Here is a 27,754-nt window from a genome sequence, read left to right on the forward strand (position 1 = left end):
CCCTGTGTTGGCCATTATCTGTGAGGTTTTTAAGCACCTAGCTACTTTCAGGCTAAATGGGCTTTGAGGGCCATTGTGCTACAAAGTCCATGGCTAAAAGAGGTCTTTGCTCCAAAATATGCCATTCTTTTTTCTTGCTGAGCCCTTGCTTATGGGTCAAGTGGACTGGACATGGACTGTCCTGCAGGATTCTCACATGGGTAACAGCAGGGGCTGGGGCCAGGGTTCATCAATAGGCTGCACAGCCTCTGTTTACTCTGAACACAACACCCTGCCTGACTGCCATCAGGCCTACACAGAACCCCTATTAAATTATAGCTGACAGCAGATGCGCCAGTTGGCACCTGCATAGATGTTCCCCCATCTACCCCCAGACTAGCTCTTTCCCTCTGGCCACCCCTGTTCTATTTAAAAGAAAAACCCAGTCCTCTGTTACAGAGCAATGAGCAGAGCTGCAGGGCTGCATTCTCTACCAGCAACAGGAGAGTCAGTCCCAAAGCACAGCTTGTTCAGTATTTCTGAGCTTCAGTATGCTTTGAGAAGATGGAGGAGACACTGACATGCTTTGACCCCACCAGCTGTAAGCCCTAGTAAAGATCAGATGGAGCAACACTTGAACGCATCTCAGGGATGGCAGGAGCCCAGTTCTTCCCTGAACCTCAGAACCCTTCATTTCCCCTATTGATCCTCCTGAAACCTCAGGAGCCCATGCCTGTGAGGACTGGATTCATCTCCATCCATGGCACTATGACATTCCCTTTGCTTTCTTTCAGTGGTTTTCCTTTGCTTTGGAAGAAGTTCTGGAATGTTCTCATGGAATCTTCTCACAGAATGCCCTCCAGCCAGCTCTGATGTTTTTCCAGAAGGTCAGAAGGACAAGAACACAGAAGACAAGTGTTGGCTTTGGGCTTAACCACACAGACATATAGGAGGCAGCCACATCTCTGGCATTCCTTGTTCTCTTGGGAAAGCTAGGGCATCTCTGCTTCCTGGTGTTGCAGGCACCAGGCCTTATTCCACCTCCTTCCAAACAAGTGTTTGGTTCGGTTTGGGGTGTATGTGTGTGTGTTTGTATGTTGTTGTTGTTTTGTTTGTTTGCTTTGGATTTTCGAGGTACAGTCTCACTCCAGCCCAGGCTGACATGGAATTCACTCAGTAGTCTCAGGGCGGCCTTGAACTTATGGCTATCCTCCTACTCCTGCCTCCCAAATGCTGGGATTAAACATGTCCACTAGCTGCCTTCATGGGCTCCTGGTTCCTGAGGGTCTAGCTAACCAAGCTGAAGAGCCCCAACAGGAGCCAGGGATCTTCTGAGAAAGGACAGTGCCAACCACTTGGTAGAGGAGGATGGATAGATGACTGCATTTTTGATTTTCACTGCCTTAGTTGATTTCAAAGTTTTTCTTTCTCTTGTTTTTTTTAATATGTATTTACTTGAGACAGAGAGAATGAGCATGCCAGAGCCTCTTGCTATTGCAAATGAACTCCAAACACATGTGCCACTTTGTGAATCTTGCTTTACATGGTTATTGGGAAGTTGAATCCAGGCCTGCCAGCTTTGAAAGCAAGTATCTTTAACCACTGACAAATCTTCCCAATGCAGGGTGGTAGGGGGAGGATGTTTTAAAGGAATTTTTCCAGCTTTGTTTTTAGCATATCTTTGAGGTCATTTTCTTTTGGGGGGCCTCATGTTTGTGCATCATGTTTAGCAGCCCACCCCAGAAGGCTCTATAACACCCATCTCAAAGATACATATACTGACAAAAAAAAAAAAAGTTTCCAGATGCTGCCAGATGTTGCCAAGCAAAATTAGCCCTCAGAAACCACTACTTCAAGGTAAAAGATCATTTGATTCTATCTCCCAAAATATACAAAGCCTGCTGATTGTGCACTGTAAAGGAAGGCTGTGAACTCCAGTCAGAAAATACTGGAGACACACAAGACACCCAGGGCTCCTGTCCAGAATGGACAATGGCTTTCTGCAAATCCATCAGATGGAGTGACCATATAATAAAAAAGCAGGCAGGACACCCAAGCAGACCCTGCATAAAAGGTAATGCAGAGTTGACTAGATGCACAGTGACCTTTCAGTGATTAACAAGAGAAACATACAAGATGCATCCCCACCAATGGGATGCCATTGATCAGTAGTCTAAGGATACGGGGTCTTGTGAAGCAGAGCTAAATTGGCTGTGTGGCATTGCATGAGTCAGGGTCCCTCTACCAGGTGCAGCTGGTCTGATAAGGTTAAACAGCCCAGCTTTCAAAGTTAGCATTATTCATCTATGATAGCCCTGCCACATGTGTGCCCACATATACTCATATGAGCAATCAACTACTTTTACAGGACAAACTCAGAATGCCCTCCATCATCCACCAATCCAAAAGGGATATTAAACTGATATATTCAGCAACAGAATGGATGGCCACATGCAAATCTCACCAATCAGAGCAAAACAAGCCAGGTACAAGCAGGCCCTTAGGTAATGTTAAAGAAGGCAAAGCCATGAGGGTAGGTCAGCAGCCACTAAGCACAGGGCTCCAGGGAACCCCAGCCCCATTCACAAAGAACAGGCACTGTCAGAAGTATCCACCACACTGCAGGCTGGCAAGGGTGGGTAAGGGCCACTGTGGAGACGGGTGTGGGAACCCACAGGCTGTGGGCAGAACTATGCACATTCTCTGGCTAGAACGAAGGAGAAAGACATTTTTGTGGCTACAAACAATACTATTGACCTTGGAGTTCAATATTTTAAAAAAGTTCTTGACTGTAGGCAAAACTAAAAAAAAAGTAAAAAAAAGTAAGACCAAGCCAGGGGAACAATGCTAAGCTTGGGGAGTGCTGGTGGGAACAGTTGGCAAGCACCCCCGCCCCTCCTCTGCCCCGGCCCCTGCTTGGCTCTGGCCATGGTTGGGTTAGCTTTGGGGAATTTGGGGCCTCTCCTTCACTGGGCAACAGCTCTGCACCCACACTTGCAGCCAGTTTTGTTGCTCTAAAGAACCCCTGGGGCCAGCCTCTGGGAGGTGAGAGGTGAAACTCAATGTGCTCAGGATTCAGAAAACCACTAAACACAAAACTAAGGTGCTGTAATGTGAGAGCCAGAAGGGAGGAGGCTGTGGGTCCCTGTGCTATAGAGGCTCTGAAGCTCTAGAAATCCAGCCATCTCCAGAAACCTGGCTCTTCACTGAGCAGTGGATATACTGTAATGTCCTTTACCCTGACCCTGGAGGAAGTAGACCAGCAATATGCCAAGAATATCTGTCAATACCTTTGGTTTTCCTCAGCCTCCTGAACCTCACCCTATCCCAGCAAAGAACAGGACCTTGCCATGGCTGTGTGGGATACCTTCTTCCATGGCCAATACTGTGGCTATGTTTACACTGTGTCCCTTGCAAGAACTGCTTAACTGCACTGTGGATAGACACAAGGTGGAGAGTGGGGATAGGTGCCAACTGATCCCTACCCAGTTAAGGAGCAATGCCAGAGGACATTGGAAAACTAATATAGGCAAAACCTTATCTGACATTGATCCAAGGCCATGTGGGGGATGGGGCCAGGCTCTCAGAGGTTATGGGGAGGCCATGTTCTCAGATTCTATGTAGAGGCCAGGCTGTGCTGGGCCCAAGGTCATCTCAGTATGAAGGAGAAGCCAAAATCCTTTTGTTCTCAGGCTTCAAGGCTAAATTTAACAAAATAATAATGAATAGTGACAGATTCACAGACCAGTGACTGTCTCCACCCTTCAGGGCCCAGTAAGCAGTGTTCAGGCTGACAGCATGTGTCCTCCACAGGACAGGCCTGCCAGTGTTTTGTGTGGACATGTGTTGTGGTCCTTCTTCATGGGAAACACTGCATTCAAAAAATATGTGGAGGGCTGGAGAGATGGCTTAGCGGTTAAGCACTTGCCTGTGAAGCCTAAGGACCCCAGTTCGAGGCTCGGTTCCCCAGGTCCCACGTTAGCCAGATGCACAAGGGGGCGCACACATCTGGAGTTCGTTTGCAGTGGCTGGAAGCCCTAGCGTGCCCATTCTCTCTCTCTCCCTCTATCTGTCTTTCTCTCTGTGTCTGTAGCTCTCAAATAAATAAATAAATAATGAACAAAAAAATTAAAAAAAAAAACATGTGGAAGCCTGCCAGTAAAGATCTGCTGCGGAATGGGGTGGCTTTGGTCAGTAGGGGGTGCAAGAGCTACATCCTCACAGGTTTGGTCCCCTACTTCCACCTGCAGTTCTAGGACTTCACTGGGAAGAAAGGCCCAACACCCATCCCACAGTTGGATCATGAAATAAACAGGTCAAGGCAGACCCATAAAGGGAAGTCCATAGGTTTATTAACATATACAGAGCACCACAGGGGGAAAGTAAGCCCAAGATTTGGAAGCTTTGGTGCAGGTTCATAGGGGCTTGGAGGGATACAAGGGCATCTGCTGCATAGCCTCGTCTTTGCTCCAGTTTGAGCAGGGTTGGGAGGAGACAGATGTCTCTCTCCCTGCACTCTAACATTTCCAAGGTGGGGCATATTTAACTCCTCAATGGACTCCTGCAGGATCTCTAGTCTGTCCACTCAGAAGTTGACCATTTCCAGGAGTGTTTGCCTGTCCCAAGTGTGTCTGGCAGAGGCAGGTTATTTGTCAGGCCTTCAGTCAACAATAGACACTATGGCCCTGGGCTCTGAGTTGAAGACCTGTAGACCATACTTGCTACTGTTACAGTCAGGGCAGAAGCTGGCAGTGACTCTTCAGCAAGCAGGGAGGTTCTGGGCAGCTGGGCTGCAGGTGGGTAGCCTAAATATCAGGAAGACAAGGGAATCCAGATACCATTGATGTGTAGCTTTGGGCAGTGGCTCAGGTGCAGGGACTCTGGCAGGTTGATGTCAGTCTGAATGTCAGAGTAGAGAAGATAACATGAGGCAGAGCTCCCAGGCCTCTGGAAGCAGCTTTGGATATCTGCACAAAAACCTCTTTTTAAAGCAAAAATCCAGAGGGCACAGCACAGCGGTAGAGGACTTTCCCTCCTTGGAAAACACACAGAAAAGTCTATCAACCTGCAATGCATTCTCTGAGGGACCAAGCTCCATACCTTCACACACAGAGAATGTCTTCCCCTTGCAGGACAGTAGCAATTAGTAATTGATGAAGAGGGTGGTGGGGATGAAGCTGAGCTATAATTGTTGGCAGGCACAGAGCAGCCTCTCTGGATGAGAAGGCTGGAGTCTGGCAGGATTTGCTGATCATATTCATGTGGCAGCAGAGGTACCATGGGGCCACAGTCAGCTTGTCCTGGCCCATGCTGGTGGAGGGTATGCCCAGGAAGAGGAAGGAGAAGTACGTGGCTTCCAGAAACTCTGGATTCTCTCCAAGGCTGGCTGTAGAAGCAGGTGTTGTAGATGCTTTGTTATTATTGTTACTGTCTTTTGTACAACTCCAAACCAGGTTATTTTGTCAGGGTGCATAGGGAGGAGGCTTCTCTCCTGGAGGGAAGCAGGAAAGCATGCAGAGTGGGGGGCTGTTGAAAGGATGCTCATGGCTAGAACTATATTGGGAGGGAGGCTGTATGTCTTCAGGCAGAGAAAGGTCAGTGGATGGCGAGGCTGACAGGGTGCTGGAGGGCTGCAATTAAACAGAGAGGTGTCCTTGGTCAGCAGCTGTGAATCAGCCACATGCTGTCCAGCACAAGGCCAGTGCCATCTGAACTTGAAGCCCTCCCAGAGCTAGAACTACTACTTTACCTGAGTCCCATGAGCCTCCTGACCCTAGAAGCTGCCAGGAGATAAAACGAAGTATCAGCTGAGCTGGTGCCTTATTGGTGCAAACCCAGCTGCTAAAATCACTAGGGACACCAGAGGAAGGTCACTAGTATTCCACATACTTCCTTGGGTCTACACAACCCAAGAGCCTTTCATCAGATCTGGCAGGGAAGGCCAGGAACAGCTACAAACCAGGTCCTCAGCACTCACCAAATATGACAAATCAACATTTCCAGCATAGCCTAATGGCTAATTTGTGTCACTGACCAGATATATGGTCAAGCTGTAATCTAGTAGTTTAAGGAAGGTATTTTTCACATATGATTAAAATTTAAACCAGCTACTTTGAGCAAGACATCCTTACCATGGAGGGCCTGGTATAAATCATTGCAGGCCCAAGGAGGAAGAAATTCTGCCTGCATATGGCCTTCGGTTCCAGCCATATAAGCTCTTCTATCACCTATCTGACAGGCATCACAGAGAAAGGAACTGCTGCTACCACCATAGTTGTGAGACTCTCTGTCTCTGTCTCTCTTTCTCTCATATACACATCTCCTGGGGATTTTGCATCTCTGAAGAATGTCAACAAATATACAAAAGACTCAACTAGGAGTGACTCTGAGATGAGAAGGTAGGGAAACTGTACAAATCTTGCCAATAACTTCTAGTCTTTTATAGCTCTCTCAGCCAGCAAGCCTCTTCATTCCCCTCCCCTGCCCTTCACCAAGTTCTAGGCATTAAAAACTCTTTAAAGTAAATATTTAGGGCTGGAGAGATGGCTTAGTGATGAAGGCACTTGTCTGCAAAGACAAAGGACCTAGGTTCAATTCCCCATAACCCATATAAGCCAGATGCACAAGGTGGCTCATGCACTGGAATTTGTTTGCAGCAGCTGGAGGCCCTGGCATACCCATTCTCTCTACATGTCTCTCTCTCTCTCTCTCTCTCTCTCTCTCTCCCCTGCTTATTTCTCCCTCTTTCTCTCAAATAAATAAATAAATAACAAAATATTAAAATAAATAAAGCAAACTGAAAAAAAGAGTTTTTAAAGTGACCTACTATGTGCTATGTAATACTCCTGCTCACTGGAGCTTGGGCCTCTAAGTAGCCAGCCTGACTGACCATGTCTCTGTGGAAACCTTACTGCCAGAGCTAGAATGCAGAAGGGCTGCCATCCTAAAAGTAGTTTCCTAGCAGGAGTAGCAGAACTTCAGAACAGAGATACCTGCTACATCAAGGACAACAGATGGCTCAGGTCTCTTTCTTACCTATTGCTTTCACAAACCTGTGCATCTTCTGATCACAGGAACCAAGTATGTTTCTATAGAATATTCTCTCTCTCAGGTCTGCTGGGAGGAGGCTGCTTACCCTTATCCACTCTCCTCTTCTCTGAAGATGAGCAGCCACATAAATCCATAGAGCAAAACCCCAGGAACCGAGGACTAAGTCCCTAGTAACCATGAAGCAAGTCCCTAGGAACGATGGCATGAACCCCTGTGAACCACAGAGGAAACCATAGTAACCATAAACTAAACCACTGTGAACCACAGAGTAATGGTCCAGAAACCACAAAACAAACATCTATACAAGATAGGGTTATTCAGGGTGCTATGACTATAGATGAGAACAAACATGTAGGGTTCAACTACCACAAGCCACAGAGCAAACCACCAGAAATCAAAGAGCAACCCCCTAGAAACCATAATGAACCCTAGACAAAGTCACCAGGAACCACAGAGTAAACTCTGGGAAACTTGAAAGACACCACCTCATAGACAAGACCTCAGATGACTCCATCAGTAGAGTAGATAATAATCCTTTAGGTGTCAGGCCGGGCACCACGCCTTTAACCCAAAAACTCAGGAGACAGAGGTAGGAGGATTGCTGTGAGTTCAAGGCCAGCCTAAGATTACAGAGTGAATTCCAGGTCAAACTTGGCTACAGATAGATCCTTCTTCAGAAAACAAAATTTAAAAAAATATCCTTTAGGTGCCATGGTGGACAAGCTGCTGGATGCCAGGATCAGCCACCACCACCCCACCTCAGCCATCTCAACCCCTGCTGTTGTATGGGACTGTTTATTAGTTGCTAATGACTTCAACAGGTCTCCTAAAATATCTCCTTCCGTTTCCACTGGCCAACACAGGCAGCATCTATTCTGTTGCTCTGAGGAAGCAAATGGGGCTGGTCAGACATGCCTGTTCCATGGAAATCTGCTTATTAGCATATGTGCGATGACACTCCCAAATGTGCTGGTCATGAAAGCTGTTCAATCAGCAGAATGAAGTACCCAGACTTCCACTGGGTGGGGAGGGAGGAAGAGGGAAGGGTCTGTTATCTGTGAAGCATAGAGACCCCTGGAGGTGGAAGACAAAGGAATACCTGTCCTCCAGGTCCCCACAGGCTGTGTTCATAGTGGAAAACTCTCCTACATACCACCACCACAAAGGGCGTGCATTCTTTCCCATGTGGTACAGGAACAGGCACCTCATGGGGAATCACATGCTAGGTGAGTCAGCTCCTTGGTCAAATCAGCCTCCATAGATCCAGGTTAGCATTAGATGTATCCTCCATGGTCATGCATTGTCCCTCCAGCTAGACTGTCCAAACAGACAGACAGGCACTAGAATCAGCCCAAAGGTCCCATGGCATCAGACAGGAGGAAGCAGTGATGGAACGATGCATTTCTCCCTAGTTGTCCCTATAGAACATCTTGTGTTCTGAATGAAGACACCAACTGCTTAGGCTGTGATTGGGGGTCATATTCTTGGCATCTGTGATTTGGTGGCTGGTCCAAAGACTAGCTGGGGGCACGGCGGGGGGGCGGTACCATGTCCACTGAAAATAGTCTTGTCTAATAATCTTGTGCTTGGGTTTGGAACACTCACACATGAGACCAGGAGAACACAGAGGGGTCCCAGGATTACATGCATCCCCAAGATGACAGCATCCTTCCCAGGATAGGAACCAGGGAGGTCATCTCTGAACCAGTGCAGAAAGCTCCAGGGGAAGGCGAAGGCCTAGGAGCACAGTTGCCTCTGTTGGTGCTACTGACTTGCCTGGCCCTGGAGTAACTGCCAGGGACGAATCATTTCCTGACCCTCAATATAGTTCCTTCTCATGTTCCAGAGAGGAAGAGATTTAGTCCTAAGCCAGACTTCAAATCCTGGGGGCAGGGGGAGTGTGCTCATGTTCCTTGGATCAAGAGTTCTGTGTTCCCAGGCAACCAGGGCCTCATGCCTGTCAGGCGACCAGGGCCTTATGCCTACAAGGAGGTACCATTGGCACAGCCTGGTAGCCATCATTCTGGGAGAGCAGACTCACACCCCTACTTCATAGTGGGCTACTATATCAGTCTCCCCTTCAGAACCCAAAGGACTCAAGTGCTTCCAGAGAACATGGCCCCACTTTTGTTTCCAAGTGAGTAGACCAAATTGAAGTACAGAGAGAAGAGATCTGCCCTTCTTGTGGGAGTGGAGCACCAAGGAAGAAATCTTTCCCTCTTGACTCCAGAACACTGCCTGGATCTGAGGAACAGAAGGTAGCTATACCTTCAGGTCTTAGATGCCAGGAGCTCCACTCCAGCTTCCAACTTCATATGCTGCCAACCCTCACTTTCTCAAGGATGTGGAGCTGAGATGGCCACATGATTCTCAGATGCTGTTTATACCTGGCCATTGTATGGGGTGAGTCCTGGGGCCCTAGTGGCCCTCTCTGTCCAGGACATCCAGGACTAGACACCCATACCATCCCCAAACAGTCATTTTTGTCTGTTGAGGTCGCACTTCCTGCCAATATGCCTCACTGGGCACAAGTCCTCAAAGACATGCAACTTCAAACAAATAATCCCACCCCACTCACCAGGATCCACAAGTTATAGAAACACATTTCATTTTCACCATTGTGCACTGACACAGAGCTGTGCCTGAACAATCTCTGCATCTGATCTTTGCTGCTATTGGTGTATGTGGAACAAACCACCCACCCAGAAAGGTTTGTCTGGACCCCAATACTCAGTCTGCCTCCAAGGAACAACAGATAATGTCTGCAGACAGTTTGATTGTCTGGGGAATCCTTGCTCTAGTTGAAATATACCATAATACCATGAAACAAGTCACGTATGACAGCCCCAGTGTCCACAGTGTCAAAGCCAACTTGATACGGTACAACTAGGGCCTTTTCACCCATATCCACAGAACTTCCTGGGACTGGAATAAGCTAAAGCTAGGAGTGGAATGGAAGAGCCACAAATCCTGATCAAACAAGAGCTTGACCTGGCCCCTCTTCTATGATAACCCCATGATCTGTCACACTGAGTGAATTATCCCATTGAGTCATCATCTTTATAAGAAAATTTGGGTGGATGCTGTCAAGTACCAGGCTCTACTTGGACCACTCATTGGCTTGTGAGTGGCTAGTACCCAGGCAGCTGATGGAATCCTGTGTCCCTTTGGCCTACATGGATACAGCTTATAGCTAAAAGTTACATTTGTTGCAGATCACTAGGGTCATGGCAATAATGAGCTCCCCCAAATAGTATGACGCCTACAATGCCCTCAGTCCCTATCACCTGGATCATACGGGGGAACCCCAAGTGCATGTATTTACCAACAGCTCCACCCTGCCTATCCAGAAACACACAAGAGTTCTCATTGCCTTAGTGGCATGCCCAATTTCAGCAGGTGACACTTGCCTACCTGAAGAGGCAGAGGGTAGGAGGAACAGGTTGGCACAGTTGCAGGTGGAGGACACAAACCATTGTAGGCCAGGATTTGCTGGGCAGGGTTGTAGAGGATCTGAGGTGGAGGGGATGGTCCATAGGCCATCTGGGACAGAGGGACCTGTGCAGAAAGGGAAAGTGGTTATCCAACTCTGCTCCCTTAAGCAACACACAAGGCAGCACCTCAATCTGTGGCCTGGCCCTCTGAGGAGTTCTACTCCCAGCCATGAAGGGTGCGTCAGACTTTTTGACACAATGGCACAGAAAGTCTCAGAATCTTCCACAGCTTCTCTGCACTGGAGTTACCACCTGGATCTGCTACCTGGAGAAGCAGCCTGGGTAGAACACAAGGGCAAGAATATGGAGATTTGAGGCCTCTAAATCCATTCAAAATTTCCCTAGAAATAGGAAAACCAATAAACAAGGGCCTGAGGAATGGAGTTCAGATGAGCTACCTCTATCCATACTGGAAGTGCCTCCACAGGGCTTACTATGGGCCTCAAGAAGACAGAAGGGAAATTCTACCCAGTCATGAAGAAACAGCAGACTAGACCTTGAGAACAGGTTCAGCAAGGCCAGCTCCGAGAAGAGCAGGTATGGATAAATTTCAGCTCTCTCCTATAGCTTGTTAAGGAGAGTTCCAAGCCTTGCCTAGACAAACCACATGCAGGCATTAAGTCCCACATATGATGGACACAGCAGTTACATAGAGCTGAGTTTAGTTCTTAAATGGTGACTAAATCCTACCTGCCTCAAAGGGTGGTCTGGCAAGTATTAAATCAGACAGTTGTGAAATGCATCAAAAGGACTAGTTCCAGGCCAAGTCTCTGATAAATTCAGCTATTATCTGACATGCTATGGAGTCCTCGGGAGCCTTGGACTCTGTTCAGATAGCCATCATGGGAATGCACCATGCTGAACAGTTAGAAAGACATTATAAGATGCCACTTACCATGTCCTTGAATGCCCCCAGGACTGCTGCTGTTACAATGCCAAGACACAGGCCCAAGACATTTAGCACTGTGGACACCCAGAGCAGCCGGTACAGGTGAACCACATCCAGACAGCTGCGCACACCCACAAACTCATAGTAGGCAAGTGAGGGCTCATTGCTGCAAGAAGATATATGTGACAGCCCTCAAAAATAAGGCATGCTCAGGCAATGAACCAGTGTATCAGAACAGTCAGGTGTTGACACTGTATGTGAGAGCCATGAGCAGGCCTAACCCTAACCACAGCTCTTAAAAAAATTCCAATTTTTACCCTAGCCCTAACCCTAACTCCAAAACCAAACACAACCTAAGCCATAACATCAGCAGTAAAATAACACAAACCCTAAACCCACCACAATCCTAAACCCTAACCATAGCCATAAGCCTAACCTTAACTATAATCGTAACCTCAACCTCAACTGTAACCCTAATCCTAAAACATAGCTAAAGCCATAACCCTACCTAACTCCAATCCCAGCCTAATCCTAACCCTAGACTTAGCACTAACCCTAACCCTAAATCTCACTTCAACCATCGTTCTAACCATATCTCTGTGTTTAACCCTGAACAAATCTCAACCCTAAACACTAACACCAACCTACCTCTATACCTAGTTCTAACCCTAATACCAACACCAACCCTAATGTGAATTTTAGCCCTAGCCCTAAGCTTAAACCCTAACCCTAATGCTAATTCTAACTCTAATCTAAACCCTTAGAAATCAAAGGGGCAATATGAACTTTTAAGGACCAAGAAGATTTCTCCCAGACTGAACCTCATGTGTACCCTGCCACTCTAGTGGTCACACTAGGGTAGTCCTAGCAAACTCAGAAAGGCATTGGTAGACATCAGCCATCTCGCCTGGTGTAAAGCAGACTCCAGAGACCTGGAGGGCATCTCCAGTGGTTCCCTGAGTAAAGTTCCAGGAGAGAAAACACATTTGAGGAGGGGAAAGGGCTACAAACCCCACAAATAATCCATAAGACACAAGCTTGCATCACAAATTCTTGGATGCTCAGTGCCCCAGGCTATTAATTGTAATGTTGAATTCTTGTGTATATGCTCACTTGCTGCTTGAGCCTGTGTATGCATGGGTGTGTGTGTGTACACAGGCTTGTGCCTGCCTCTCATGGGGCAGCCTTACCTCCCACAGGCATAGAGGTCACAGCAGTAGCATGTGTTGCTCTTCACCTTTAACTGGCACCTGCCATTCAAGGAGTAGCAAGTGACCTGTGGGCAGAGAGACAAGCAGATTCATGATGGCCTTGTCCTACATCAAGTAAGGCAGTTGGCCTCAGACCAGGACTCTCCCCTGCCCAGAAGTCGGGCTGGGCTGCCAGGATCCTCAGTGACCCAGGGCATGGCTAACTCCCCTGATATGGTAGAGAGCATAGGCTGGGATATCAGGACCCTCCCCCAAAACTACAATACATGGGCACTTCTATGTAATGTCCAACTTATTTTCAACCTCCCTGCAGGTCTGGAGACCATGGGCCAGGCTAACAAGCCATCAACTACCCCATTTGCCTTCCAGATTCCTGCCTCTTCTCTAACATTAGTACTTGGTTTGAGTGGCCTTGTTTCATTAAACCAACCAATCTCCATAGCACTGGTGTGGGATGGCCCTACTAAACCAAATAGCCAGCTCCCTCCTGGGATGGTCTCATATATTGGCTTCTGTGTGCACTCATTATTCTGGGCATCTCGGCTAGAAAGAGAATGAGGTCACATTGCAGCTGTGTCTAGCCCAAGGAAATCCAGAGTCTTTTGAACAGTGCATGAGTGTTATCCCAGTGTTTTGTAGCAATAAGTCAGTGAGCATGCTAATTGGAAAGGGCACACAGAAGTGGACAGATGAATTCCAACACTGTTTCAAAGAAGTAAGTCCACAGCTGTGGTTCCAAAGGCAGCACAGTGAAGAAACATGAACAATAGCTTGGAAACAAATGGGAGCCATCAATGCCTTGCCTAGACATGACAGGAAGATCTGTGAGGACCCAAATAGCCACACTGTGACCAGACACAGAAAATTCAGGCCTCACTGGCCAAAGGGGCTCACCTCTGTCTGGTAGACGTCATACAAATACCCTGCCCCACTGGAGTAGAATTGGCACCTTCCTGCACTGAGTGGCCTCAGTTCCTGGGGAAATAAATGCAAATGAAAAGGGCTGCTCATCAGTTAAGCTAGACAAGGAGGGTGGGAGCCACATCCACATTTTATACCTGTGGCTATGGACAGTCAAGGCTTTCCTACCTGAGTACAGAAGTGGTCAGAAGGTGACTTCTTTCAGAAGAAGGCACATGACTAAGAAAGCTACATCCCAAACAAGGAGGCAAGGCCAGCATGCCTACCCCTAAGGCTACTGTAGTTTATATGCCTGCCCAGTGACAGCAGATATCAAAACCAGCTGCAGGTTCTGGAAGAGCTGCACACATACTTGCACATACATATACATATGAACACACATACACACATAAATACAAATGCACAGAATCCCCATCTGGTCTGTAATGCCATCCTACTGTGTCATTTAAGATAGGTAGTATAACTCATATCACATATCACACTGTACCACCATAAACATAATACCATACCATTCCACACCATATGTCATGCCTTTCTGTAACGTGGCACACCTTACCATATTACAACATTTCACTCTGATCACATCATACCATGCAATATCACACTACATTATATCATCTCATTATATCATACTATGTTATATCATGCCATATCATACCATCCTGTCATGTCCTACATCATGGTATATTAGCCCATGTCATACTCAACATTACAGCACACTATCACACATGTGATACATTACTGTGTAATTTATAGTACACTATATCATTCATCACAGCACAACATAGAATTATAACATATTAGTAGTTGTTTTGATTTGCTTTGCTATCCTCACCAGAGTCCATTAGGGTAGGAACATGGCTAGCTGGTCACTTGTGCATGGCACCTGGGTCCCTTCCTAGCCCTATAACTCTAAAGAGACATGTGGGAATAAGTGAATCACTATGACCATGGTGCCAGGCCTCTGTATGTGGGCCAAGTCATATCAGCCATGGATTAAATAACACTTTTCTCCTTTGTCCCATTCATAATCATCCCCCTAGCAAGAATATCTCTACAGCTGGTTGTGGTGGCACACGCCTTTAATCCCAGCACTTGGGAGGCAGAGGTAGGAGCATCACCATGAATTCGCGGCCACCCTGAGACCATATAGCGAATTCTGGGTCAGCCTGAACTAGAGTGAGACCCTACATCAAAGAAAAAAAAAAGAGTAGCTCTACATTCTATTAAAAATTCTTTTTACACCGGGCATGGTGGCACACACCTTTAATCCCAGCATGCGGGAGGCAGAGGTAGGAGGATTGCCATGAGTTCAAGGCCACCCTGAAACTTCATAGTGAATTCCAGGTCAGTCTGGGCTAGAGTGAGACTCTACCTCGAAAAACAAAAAAAGTTATTTTTATAATTTTATACATGTATTCCCACATTGAGCCATAGAACTGTAAATATGTAGGAGATCACAAGACTGTGATTTTGGGGTGCCTTTTGCTTTAAGTGCAGTGCAAGGCCCAAGGACTGTTATCTGGACAGACCAGGAGCTCCAGGCCAGAGAGGAGGGACAAGGGTGATTGGGAAGGACAAGCATGGGGTAATAGCTGATGTAATGGGAAGAGGTATTTGGGGGGTGGGGTAGGGCTTGTTTATGTCTGCTATGTGTGGTATGTGGAAAGCAGGGATGTTAGTCAGCAGGAATAAGACATAGTGACAGAAGAAATGATAGCATGGGCAGCACAAGTGAAAGACCAGCATGAAGACATCACAGCTGGGCTCAACAAGGCAAGTTTTACCTTTCACATAAACATTGAGTCTTGGGGAATTATAAAGATGTTACTCACAATGTGCCGTGCTGCAAACACGCCATCTACTATGGCACAGCAGAATGCCGCCACCACACCAAAGCTGATAAACACGATGGCCGCCACCAACTAGGAGCAGAAGACAGGAGAAAGTGGGGTCTTGGACCCAGCAAAAGTGCTTTCAAAGACAATTCAGATAATAGGGTACCCTGGGCAGAACATCACTGCCCCACTCTGCCTTCCACTTGACTCTGCCCCAACAGGCCCAGCCATAATCACCCATGCAGTGTACTTACTTCTTAGGATCTGTGCCATGAAACACATGTGATTACCTCTGCATGGACACATGCTAGGTCCCATCACCTCCACACACTCAACTACAAAGTATGTCCCATTTTCACACACACACATAACTGCTTACCTGGGCCTTTCTAATGCAACACATTAGAGAGAAAGGAATGTAACATATCCACACTTCACACAGCCTGCGCAGAGTTGCCTGAAGCCACAGCTGGCTCCAGGCTGCCCAGAGCCTGTTCATGAGTGACCAGTATGCAATTTCTTGCTATAATAAACTGCTTCAAACTACCACCCCTCCACATGCTATTTCCTTTATAAAACTGTGGGTTTACAGATGAGAATTTCTGAGGAGTAGATCCCTTGAAAATACTCTCTTTATCCTCTGAGAAGGAATGATGCATTGTCCTATAAACACACTTTGCCAGTTTAAAAAAATTGTAATGGGTGTCCTCATCGATCAATCTCCAGCCTTACTTCCTTGAGACAGAGTCTCTCACTAAACCTAGAGCTCATCATGTTTTAGCTAGCCTGGCCAGAGAACCCCAGTGATCCTCCTATCTCCACTCCCTACCCCAAGTGCTGCTGGTACAAGAATGTGTATCCATGCCTGAGTTTCTACGTAGTAGCTGAGATGGAACTCAGGTCCTTGTTTTTGTGCAGCAAGCACTGAACCATCTCCCCAGCCCCAACACTTTACCAGTTTTTATACCCATTAACTATAGAATTCCCATTCCTCATAACCAGAATGACTGTAGAGATGACTCATTGGTTAAAGTCACTTGTTTTTGGCTTCCAGTTAAGATGACAGCATAGGAACCATGCCAAAGCAGCCTAAGAGAGAAAAGGCTCCCCCCCCAAAAAAAAAAAACAGAAAAATACACTCTTCCACTAAAAAGTGAGGTGCATAAGAAATTTAAATGGCAGCAGAGAAGTAGGAGATATCCAGAGCATCCAGAGCCCACATAGGCAGGCAGAAATGGCCAAAGCAGTGATGGCACCAAGTCCGTGGGGCCACAGCTGCCAGACTCGGCTTGAGCCACAAGAAAAGCCAGGCTAGGGGACTTTCCACTCATAGTGGAGCACTTCACAAACTCAAGAAACCTGGAGAACCACAGTGAACAACGGAGGAGCAGATCACAAGGTAGAGGCTCATGTGGACCAGTGGGAGAACTAGAGCCACCATCCACAGCCTCCCCTCCTCACCACCAGTGCAAGTGCCTGCAAGCACCAGAGACCAGCAGAAGGGAAATCACAGCACCCAGCACCAGTGACCAGAGCAGTGATCCAACAACCCAGCCAGCCTTCTTGAACCCACAGTGCACCAAAGAAGGCCCCAAGCAGGAACACAGCATAACTGAGATCAAAATCATACCAAAAGGTAACTGGGATTACACCAGGTCAGTACCCGCCAAATAAACCTGGTAAATATGCCTGAACCAGAAGTGCTAATTGTACCTTCCGTATCAGGATAAATTATATGTTAAATCTGATGGATGGTCAGATTTGCCATTCTAAAATAAGCTATATTTTGGGCTTGTTATTTGTTGTTTCTTGATTTATAGTGGCTTTGTTTCCTCTTCTGTTATACATTAGGGAAGGGTCTCACTTGGTCACAAGCTGACTTTAGAACCCTCAACAGACCAGAAATCTTAACCTCCTTGTTGTCAGGATTAAGGGTGTGAGGCACCACACACCCTAAGGGACACCTAGAGGATCTGGTTGTCATAATACCTACTCTTGTATAAATACTCTGTGCTGTTTTTCAGTGAAAGTGTACATTGCTTAGTTAAATTTAGAATCTGCCGGTATTTTGTTCCACTCAGCCTACTTGAATACTCTCATAGCAGGCAAACCCAACACCTATGGTCACTCTTGTAGATACTCTGAGAGTCTTGAGAGCCACACCTATCAGCTTAAGCTCCTACCCTGAAGATATATAACATCAGATTGATTGATACATCTAATAATACGGAAGCTAACTAGAAAATCCAAGCATTGACTTAATCCAAGATGCAAAAATAAATACATTATAACACAATAAACACCAAAAATCAAGACAATGTAAGTCCACCAAAAAGTATCAATGCATCAGAAATGACCTCCAGTGAGAATGAGTTAGAGGAAATGCCTAAGAGAGATTTCAAGAGAATGATTATAAATATGCTCTAAGAGGTCAAAGAAGAAATTAAAGGAATCAAAGAAGACAGGACACCAATTTAATGAAACAAAGAGGTCAATACAAGACATAGATAAGGAAATAAAAATAATAAAGAAAAACCAGTCAGAATTACTAGCAATGAAGAACACAGGTAATGAAATAAAAAACTCTGTAGAACATCTCACCAATAGAATGGATGAAGGGGAGGACAGAATATCTAAACTAGAAGACCAGATGGCAGATCTAATACAGTCCAACAAAGAGAAAGACAAACTAATAGGAAAGTATGAATGGGAATTTCAAGATATTCAGGACACTATGAAAAGATCAAACATAAGAATTCAGAGTATAGTAGAAGGAGAAGAATTTCATTCCAAAGGCATAGTAGGTGTCTTCAACAAAATCATAGAAGAGCCGGGAGTGGTGGCGCATGCCTTTAATCCCAGGATTTGGGAGGCAGAGGTAGGAGGATTGCCATGAGTTCAAGGCCACCCTGAGATGACAGAGTTAATTCCAGGTCAGCCTGGACCAGAGTGAGACCCTACCTCGAAAAACCAAAAAAAAAAAAAAAAAAAAATCATAGAAGAAAATTTCCTCCAAATTGGGAAAGAGGTACCAATGCAGATACAGGAATCCTTTAGAACACCAAACAGACAAAATCTGGAAAGAACCTCCCCTCGCCATATTATAATTAAACTACCAAACACACAAACCAAAGAAAAAATATTGAAAGCAGTCAGAAAGAAAAATCAAGTCACCTACAAAGGCAAGCCCATCAGGATTACAGCAGATTACTCAACACAAACTTTAAAAGCCAGAAGGGTATGGAGTGATGTATTCCAAGTTCTGAAAGATAACAACTGTCAACCAAGGTTACTTTATCCTGCAAAGCTATCCATTCAAATAGACGGAGAAATAAGGACATTCCACAACAAAAACAGGCTACAGGAGTATTTGAGGACAAAACCAGCTCTACAGAAAATACTTGAAATAATCCTCCATGCTGAAGAGAAAGAAAAGCACACATATAAGGAACTCAAATACTCAAATACTAGTTAACACAAGAGAACAAAGATAAAACCAAAAGAGCTACCAAGAAATGGCAAAAATAAATACACACCTTTCAATAATACCCCTTAATATCAACAGCCTTAATGCCCCAACCAAAAGACATAGGTTTGCAGACTGGGTTAAAAAGCAGGATCCTACAATTTGTTGTCTCCAAGAAACTCACCTCTCTACAAAGGATAGGCATTATCTTAGGGTAAAAGGTTGGAAGACGGTGTTTCAAGCAAATGGGCCTAGAAAACAAGCAGAGGTTGCTATCCTAATATCTGACAAAGTAGACTTTAGTCCAACATTAGTCAAGAAAGATAAGGAAGGTCACTTTATATTGATTAAGGGCACACTCCAACAGGAGGACATTACAATCCTAAACATATATGCACCTAACATGGGGCTCCCAAATTCATCAAACAAACACTATTAGAACTAAGGTCAAAAAAAAAAAAGAACTAAGGTCACAGATAACACCAAACACAGTGGTAGTGAGTGACTTCAACACCCCACTCTCATCAATTGACAGGTCATCTTGGGAAAAAATAAACAGAGAGGCATCTAGATTAAATGAGGTCATAGAAGGAATGGACCTAACAGATATATACAGGACATTTCATCCAAATGCTGCAGAATATACATTCTTTTCAGCAGCATATGGAACATTCTCTAAAATAGAACATATATTAGGACACAAAGCAAATCTTAACAAATACAGGAAAATTGAAATAATTCCTTGCATTCTATCTGACCACAATGGAATCAAACTACAAATCAATACCAAGAAAAGCTATAGAGCATACACAAAATCATGGAAACTAAACAATGCACTACTAAATGATGAATGGGTCAATGAAGAAATCAAGAAGGAAATCTCAAAATTCATAGAGTAAAATGATAATGAGAACACAACATACCAAAACCTTTGAACACAATGAAGGCAGTCCTAAGAGGTAAATTTATAGCTTAAAGTGCCTATGTGGTATAAATGTGCCATATTTTCAGTATCCACTCATCAGTTGAGGGACATCTAGGCTGGTTCCATTTCCCAGCTATTATAAAGGTGCTCAGTTTTTGGAAGACACATGAAATCATTAGAATTCCTGGCCACTAGAGAGAAAGAAACCCAACAGGCAGCAAGCATTAGCAAGCACCTCTGTCTTTAGCCTAAGGTAAAGCCAGAATACACCCCTAGAACCAGGTTGGCCCCTCTCCACCCTTTCCACTGTGCCACATGCTAATGATACAGCTGCACACTAGTGACCCTGTACTCTCTCCCTCTGTACACTGGTGCTCTCTCTTACACCACATTCACAACCTTTGGATGTTTGTTTGACACAGACCTAATCAGGATGATGCCATAAAGAAGGCATGCTCTGAAGCCTTTTGCTGACCTTCTGATCCCAGCCCTCTTGTCTATGACTTGTGTCCTAAATCCAGCCAACTTGGTCTCAGCTGACCTGACCCATGGCATTGTCTGGCGTGCTCACTCTCTCTTCTACTCTGCCTCCAGGACAAGAGACTAAACTGTCACTGAGTAGCCAAGTACCTTGGCCCCAGGGGCATCAGCTTTGAGATGGTTCTCTGCCTACCATCAGGACACAGCACACAGAGAACTCAGTGAAAACCTATGACAACTGCTTAGGGGTCTATCAATATGTCATCACACACATTTCTACTACATGTCCCTGACACAGCTCTATACAGACAACCTGTCATGCCCAAATCCTCATTCCAAGTGAGTTCTGTATTGAGATAAAGACCCCTCTCCATCCCTCATACTACTACCCCACCCACTCACAGTTCATCCTGTCAGGAGGCTTCACAGTGTCAATCCTTCCAGGTGGGAACACAGCAGACACCTCACAAAGGACAACTCCTTTGGGTCTATCCTTATGGACACATCTCATTCTGGAGCCTCTGGAGCTGCTATGTGGATTCCATGTGGAGCCTCCTGTGGCTCCAGCTAGCCGTCCAGGGAAAAGATGCCCCAACCTTCACTGTGCTCTGCCCTCTCCACCACCTGGGAAGATTGCCAGTATTCCTAGAGTTTGAGAGCCATGCCATAATGCCAAGAGGAAGTGGAAGTAACAAAGGAGGTCTGAGCTCAGGTGCTGGAAGGAAGGGGAGTCTCAGAAGCAGGCAGTACATAGCAGGAGCTGAGAGCTGGCCACCCTTGGTCACCTACACACTGGGAAGGAGACACCATTTTCCCTTGACAATGGCCCTGCAGCAGGGTAAGCAGGTGCTTGGTCCCTACATTTCTGTCAGTCCATCCCTATATGGGGTACCTACAGTCTGGTAGCCCTGGGGTTGTGGTGGGAGCTGTTCCAGGTGCTGAAGATGATATCCTTTTCACAAACGCTGACTTGTCTTAGAGCTGGGTCCAGAGAACTCAGTCACTTTCAGACATAAAGCCACAGAAATATGCCCTACAGGGCCCATGGCCAAAAGCCCAGCATTTGTATCACAGTTAACTTGAGTGTATGTCTGGGACAAGCCCAGGTCACACAGCTGGCATATGGCTAGGCTGGATCCAAGACAAGGGACATTGGAGTAAAGACACCCAAACTCCCTAGTACACTCCCTGATACCCCAAACATGTATGCAGAAACAAGAAGTAAAGATATCCTCAGTGTGCAAGTCCAAGAGAATCAGACAAATAGGTATCAGGAGACAAACATAGAGATACACAGAAGTAGAGACGGTGGGGAGGGAGAGAAAATAGAAAGAGGAAGGGAGGGAGATTTGGCTGGAAGAAACATCACATCTTGGCAAATCACATTCTTCCTTCAGCCCACAGAGGGAAGAATGACCTCCAGCTGGAATAAGACAATGGTGCTATGGCTGCAGTTCCAGTGAGATGGTGAAGGAAGAGGTTGGGGTCCTCTCCATCCTGCCAGCATCAGAAAGGACACACCTACAGAATGGAGATGAGAGTTTCATAACAGGGTGGACACCCAATCTCTGTGCATGCTCTTTGGGGCACACTGCCACAAGAATTTGTTGATCCAAATGACTGTGCTATCTCTACCAGATGCAGAACTTTCATCTCTGGAATAATCAAATGCTGACCCCCACCAAAAAACAAGGAAGATAGGATGAGAGGAGGAAACATGTGGGGAAAGCTTGAAGGGTGGCAGAAGTAAGGCTAGGAGTCCTCACTGGAGGAGGACAACTGTCAGAGAAAGAGTCCTGAATAGGGCCTTTGGGAAGAAGCAGTTCAGATCCACAGTGGCCTTCCAACTAGCCAAGATCATGTTAGTTCCCTGGGTGGCACCTCTGCAGTTTATCCATCTTGTGTCCCAAGGAGAGTAGACTCTCAGGCCCTTCCTGACTCCATGCTTCCCATGGCCATCATTCCTCTTTCCTTGTCTGTGTGTCTCTGAGCACATGAAGACTCCCTAGAGCTAGATCTCTGCAAGACCAAAACATTATTTCCTTCATCCTCAGCCTAGTGTGGAGGTGTCCTTGGATGTTGGAGAGGTAGATGGCTGGGGCACCTTGATGGGCATGTTCCTGGTATTCACCTCCTATTGTGATTCCCAGCCTCTGGTATGGCTATGAAAGTGTGTAAATTGGAAACATATCCTGGCAAGACTGTACCAGAAAAAAGGCAAGTCAAGATGAGGGCCCTGACTTATTCTCAAGAGACTCACTGGAGTGTGGCAGCTGTCAATGCTGAGGATCTGTAGGTACTCCAGTGCTGGGATCATAGAGTCTCAGGAAATTTCCCATCTCCACTTTGTGGAGATAAGTTCACCCTAGGTCTGATCTTCAGGCTTTCAGCCACATCTATCTTGGAGTTGATCCTCATCCTAGAAAGACTTCCCGCCTTTGGAGAAGATCCAGCTACTAAGGCTTAGAACTTGCCATAATGGCAAGACCCTGAGCAGGTAGGGGAAAGGCAAGTAAAACACCCACACTCCCAACAGTATGAGGAACATGAAAAAACAGGGTTTCTAGTCCACAGGCCTGACATCCTGATCTCTTATAGGCAGCATTTTAGTCTGTAAGACATTTCTCACCAATCCCATGGGCCCTTCTACACATGTGCACTTTAAACCATATTCTAGGTGGATTCCAGGGGACTCATATATGTGCATGCATGTGTCTGTGTGTACAGTGCATATATACCTGTATACATGTGCATGCACATGTGGGCAATGGGTTTGGCAGCTAGGAATCTGTTTCTCCATCTCTGGCTTGGAGGACAATCAGTGAAGTTGGCAGTTTGTGGGTCCGAGTGAGGAACAGAGCTCAGTAGGTAAGAAATGCCTCTGTTGTGGTACTCTTTGGTTTCCATTGGAGGCTATCAATAATGAGCTGAGATAATGGTGAAGCCACTTGTAATTAGATTCTATTTGGGGGGGTGACAGAGTGGAATGTGCACAAATGGAATCATGCTCCATCTGGGACTTGCCTCTGGGGTTTGTCTGGGAAGAGCAGTGGGAGAAAGAACATGATTAGCCCTGAGCTGACAGCTGGAAGATGAGTATATAGGGTGGGGGCCTATTATGCTGTTCCTTTTGACATATACTTAAATTTTTCTACAGTACAACTTTAAAATAAAAAGAAACCAGTAAAAAAGTATTCTTTGAGTCTGAAACATGACCATCTTCTCCTGGGCTGAAGCTGCCCAGCCCATTGCTACCTCCTGGAAAAATCTGAATGTTCACAGAAGACAGACTAGCAGCTCCTGTTTTAGAACCTTCGCTATGGCAGACTTTGTGCTGGACACTTTCAGTACCAACCCTGCCTAAGATACCTCTGAGGTTCAAAATGGCTCAGTTCCCCAATCCCATAGCACTTTCAGTAGACTCAGGTTTTAGCAACCAAATTTCAACTTAGTGCTAAATTGAAATGTATGCTTGTCACACAAATCCCCCCCCAAAAAAAACACGATTCTGAAAGGGCAGAATTGAGATTATGCAGGAACCACATACAGCTCACCAGGGGATCTGAAGACCACCTCCACCTACCCACAGTTGGACTTGTCACCCTGACCTCCACCTCTGAGTCTTTTCCTTCCTACTGCCAAGTCCATGTCTTTTTCAGCAAGGCCAGAGGCATTTTGGGGGGAGACAAAGCTGCTATTTGCAAGTGACACAACTTTGCAGACAGAATCCCAAGGAATTCACTGAAAAGCCCTCCAAAACAGTGCCTTCACAGTGGCCTTAGAAAGAAAATAACAATTAGTAATAGATTTGACAAAACTTGCACTCCAAAAACTGAGAAACACTGGTGAAAGAAGCTAAAATCAACCTAAGGCAATAGAACCACTGTGCTTTGGGGCCAGAGCCCTTAGCCCTCTGCCTCTGTACCTCCAGACCCAGAACTGCCCCTACCAGAATCTCTGTTGGATCACCAGGAAAGTTCATATGGAATTACAAGAAACTCAATTAGGCCAATCACTCCTGGAAGTGAAGAGAAGTGCTGGAGGACTAATATTTCCTGAATTCAGACCTCATGACAAAGCTATCAAGATGATGTCTGACATATGGGCTAACAGCCCAGAAACAACCCACACTATTTATGTCAGTAGACTGGCAGGGACATCAATCCCATTTGATGGAGAAAGAGCAGAGCCCAAGAAATGGTGGTCAGACAACTAGAAAAATTCAAACAAGTAAATATGGAAGCCCTGCCTCGCACCACATACACAAACTAAAGTGGACCAAAGGCCTAAATGGAAGTGTTAACTCTCCATCAGAATTGGAAACTACTATAACTCAAATAGCATTATCTAAATGAGACATCTCTACCACATCCTCTAAGGCTCAGGAGCCACTGTGGAAGAAACAGCAGTAAAAAATGTAAGAGCCAAAGGAAGGAGAGGAGTGCTTACAGTACTGTCTTCCAGATACAAAGTGGCCTTGATATTCATGACCTCACACTAGCTGACCCCACCTATATAACATCTACATAATAGAAGGGGGAAATGATGACACCAAAATAGAAGAAAGAGGGACTGGAGAGTTCGATCAATGGTAAAGGTGCTTACCTGCAAAGCCTAACAACCTGGGTTCAATTCCCTAGTACCTATGTAAGCCAGATGCACAAAGTGGCACATGGATCCGGAGCTGGCTAGCACTGGCTAGAGGCATGGTGTGCCCATTCTCTCTCTCTCTCTTTCTCTCTCTCTCTCTCTCTCTCTCTCTCTCTCTCTCTCTCTCTCTCTCCTCTCTCTCTCATTGCAAATAAATAGCTATTTTTTAATAGAAGAGTAGGGCTGGAGGGATGGCTTAGCAGTTAAGGCATTTGCCTGCAAAGCCAAAGGACTCTGGTTGGATTCCCCAGGACCCACATTAGTCAGAAGCACAAGGGGGCACACGCATCTGGAGTTTGTTTGCAGTGGCCAGAGGACCTGGTGTGCCCATTCTCTCACTCTCTAACTCTTTCTCTGTCTGTTGCTGTCAAATAAATAAATAAATTTTCAAAAGATAAATAGAAGAGTAGCTGGAAAGAAGAAGAGATTCAATAGAAGGGGAATTTGGGAGGGGGAAGGAAAGTTGGTGGAAGAAGAATATGATCTTAGTATACTGCTTATGTTTATAACAGTAATCAATACAAAAGTTTAAATAGGGAGCTGGAGAGAGGGCTTCACATTAAGGCATTTGCCTGCAAAGACAAAGGATCCTGGTTTGATTCTCCAGGACCATGTAAGCCAGATGCACAAGGGGGCACATGCATCTGGAATTCGTTTTCAGTGGCTGGAGGCCCTGGCATGTCCATTCTCTCTCTCAATAGCTCTCTCTCTCTCTCTCTCTCTCTCTCTCAAATAAATAAATAAAATATTTTTTAAAAAGTTTAAAGAAAGGAAAGGGAAAACACACAGAATACAGATCATAGATCTAACAAGAGTTTTGAACCTAGAATATATAAGCTCTACTAATTCAGTAATAAGACAAGCAGCAGAAACATAACAGGAAAGATCCAAAAAGACATTTCTCCAAAGCACAAATATAAATGACAAATAAGCACATGAAAAAAGAACTGACATTATATACAAACCAAGCCACAACTGGATACTACTCCTCACCCACTAGGTTGAATAGAATAAAGGGCAGGCAATAATAGGTTGTTTGTGAGGGTGTCGAGAGATCTGAACCCTCATACCTACTGGGGAGAATATAAAATGGAGCAGCCACTTGGGAAAACAGTCTGTCAGTTCCTAAAACAAATAAAGGTACAGGCCAAAGAGAAATGAAAAATGCATCCTCACAAAAACTGATTCAGCTGGGCATGGTAATACACACCTTTAATCCCAGTACTCAGGAGACAGAAGTAGGAGGACTGCTGAAAGTTCAAGGCCAGCCTGGGACTACAGAATGAGTTCCAGGTCAGCCTGGGCCAGAGTGAGACCCTCCCTTAAAAAAAAAAAAAAAAAAATGCTGATTCACAGATGTCCAAGGTGGCACAACAGCCCAAAAGGAAGGGCAGAGATTATTTTAACGTTCATCACTGGTGAGTGAACAATAAGTGATCCAGCCCCCTGTTGGAATGATCCATCCTTAGAGCAGAAGGACATTCTGACAGATGCTAAAACATGGACAAGTCTTGATGTTCAATGAAGGAAGCCAGAAAGACCACACATCTCACAGGCCCACTCCTATGAGAGCCCCATACAGGAAGTAGAAGGTAGGCCAGTGGCTACTTCAGGTTAGTAGGAATGGACAATAAGAGCTAAAGGGAGCCAGGTGTGGTGGCGCAAGCCATTAATCCCTGCACTCAGGAGGCAGAGGTAAGGGGATGGCCGTGAGTTCAAGGCCACCCTGAGACTCCATAGTGAATTCCAGGTCAGCTGGGCTACAGTGAGACCCTACCTCAAAAAACCAAAAAGAAAAACAGCTCAAGAGAAGCAACTCTTGTTGGAGTAATGGAAATATTCTAAAATTGACTGTGGTGATGACCACATTTATCTGTGAATACACTAAAAACCATTGAGCTGAACACTGAATGGCTAGGTTTATATCTAATCAACGCTGATGATTTTTTTAAGGGAAAGAAATCACACCTCTAAGTGGGCATATGAATATGGCACTGTCCTGCACTCTGCCCATCCAAGATTCACGTGCCACTCTAGCATCTTTGGGGAACTGTGTGAAGAGGCACTTCTCGTGCCTTTGGTCTACGTAACCGCCATGCTTAGGATGGCTGGGCCAGGCTTCTTACGCTGGAAGGCACAGAACAGGCCCTAGAACTGAAAGAAATAAGTTCCTGAGGCTACTATGGTGGTGTTCCAGGCCCCAAAGTTGGCTCCTGATTCCCAAATCCCATTTTCTGGTTGTTGTTTATCCAGGCTTGTAGTCAGCCATTGCCCTGGCTGTTAGGAACCCACTTCTGTGAGATGGGTTTCTTGCTCTAGACAACCACCACAAGCTCACAACTCAACTTGTAACTCACCGTCCTCTCCAATGTTTGTGACCAAACTCTCTATAAAACCTGAATGTTGTGACCCCTCTCAGCCTGGACCCCTTGGGGCTTGATTTCTGTGTGGCCTTCTTGCTGCTGCAGGTCAGAAGGAAAAGGCTACAGCTCTGGGGGCAGAGGCTAGGACAGGTAAGTTGGGGCAGTGATCCCAGCACTACCTGTGGTTCAGAGTACTCACATACTAGTGAAAACCTTACTGCAGGTAGCTTTCAGGCTTGGGGACACATGGATAGTCAGCATAGTGAAGAGCTACAGACAACAAGGTCTAAGGAGGCAACAATTCAGAGACAAAGAATAGCTCCTGAAATAGTCCTGCCTGCCCCAGAGAACTGGCAAAACTAACCATTTATTTTTTAATATTTTATTTATTGATTTATTTGACAGAGAAAGAGGGAGAGGGGGAGAGAGAGAGAATGAGGAAAAGAGAGAAAATGGGCACGACAGGGCCTCCAGCCACTGCAAATGAA

At 45.7% G+C, this 27,754-nt stretch overlaps 1 protein-coding gene across 1 annotated transcript in view; it reads right to left on the reverse strand.

Moving 5' to 3' along the window:
* Positions 1-4,309: 4,309 nt before the first annotated feature.
* Positions 4,310-27,754, reverse strand: part of Tmem255b (transmembrane protein 255B) — a 33,749-nt gene continuing 10,304 nt past the window's right edge. Inside the window, exons 4-9 of the mRNA XM_004663427.2 lie at positions 15,380-15,469; positions 13,518-13,598; positions 12,603-12,688; positions 11,419-11,578; positions 10,444-10,587; positions 4,310-5,609 (exon numbers count right to left, since the gene is read on the reverse strand). Coding sequence (XP_004663484.2) covers positions 5,442-5,609; positions 10,444-10,587; positions 11,419-11,578; positions 12,603-12,688; positions 13,518-13,598; positions 15,380-15,469 — 729 coding nt within the window. The 3' untranslated portion in view covers positions 4,310-5,441. The remainder of the gene's footprint in view (positions 5,610-10,443; positions 10,588-11,418; positions 11,579-12,602; positions 12,689-13,517; positions 13,599-15,379; positions 15,470-27,754) is intronic.

The sequence above is a fragment of the Jaculus jaculus genome, chromosome 3, assembly GCF_020740685.1.
Source record: "Jaculus jaculus isolate mJacJac1 chromosome 3, mJacJac1.mat.Y.cur, whole genome shotgun sequence".
NCBI lineage: Eukaryota > Metazoa > Chordata > Mammalia > Rodentia > Dipodidae > Jaculus > Jaculus jaculus.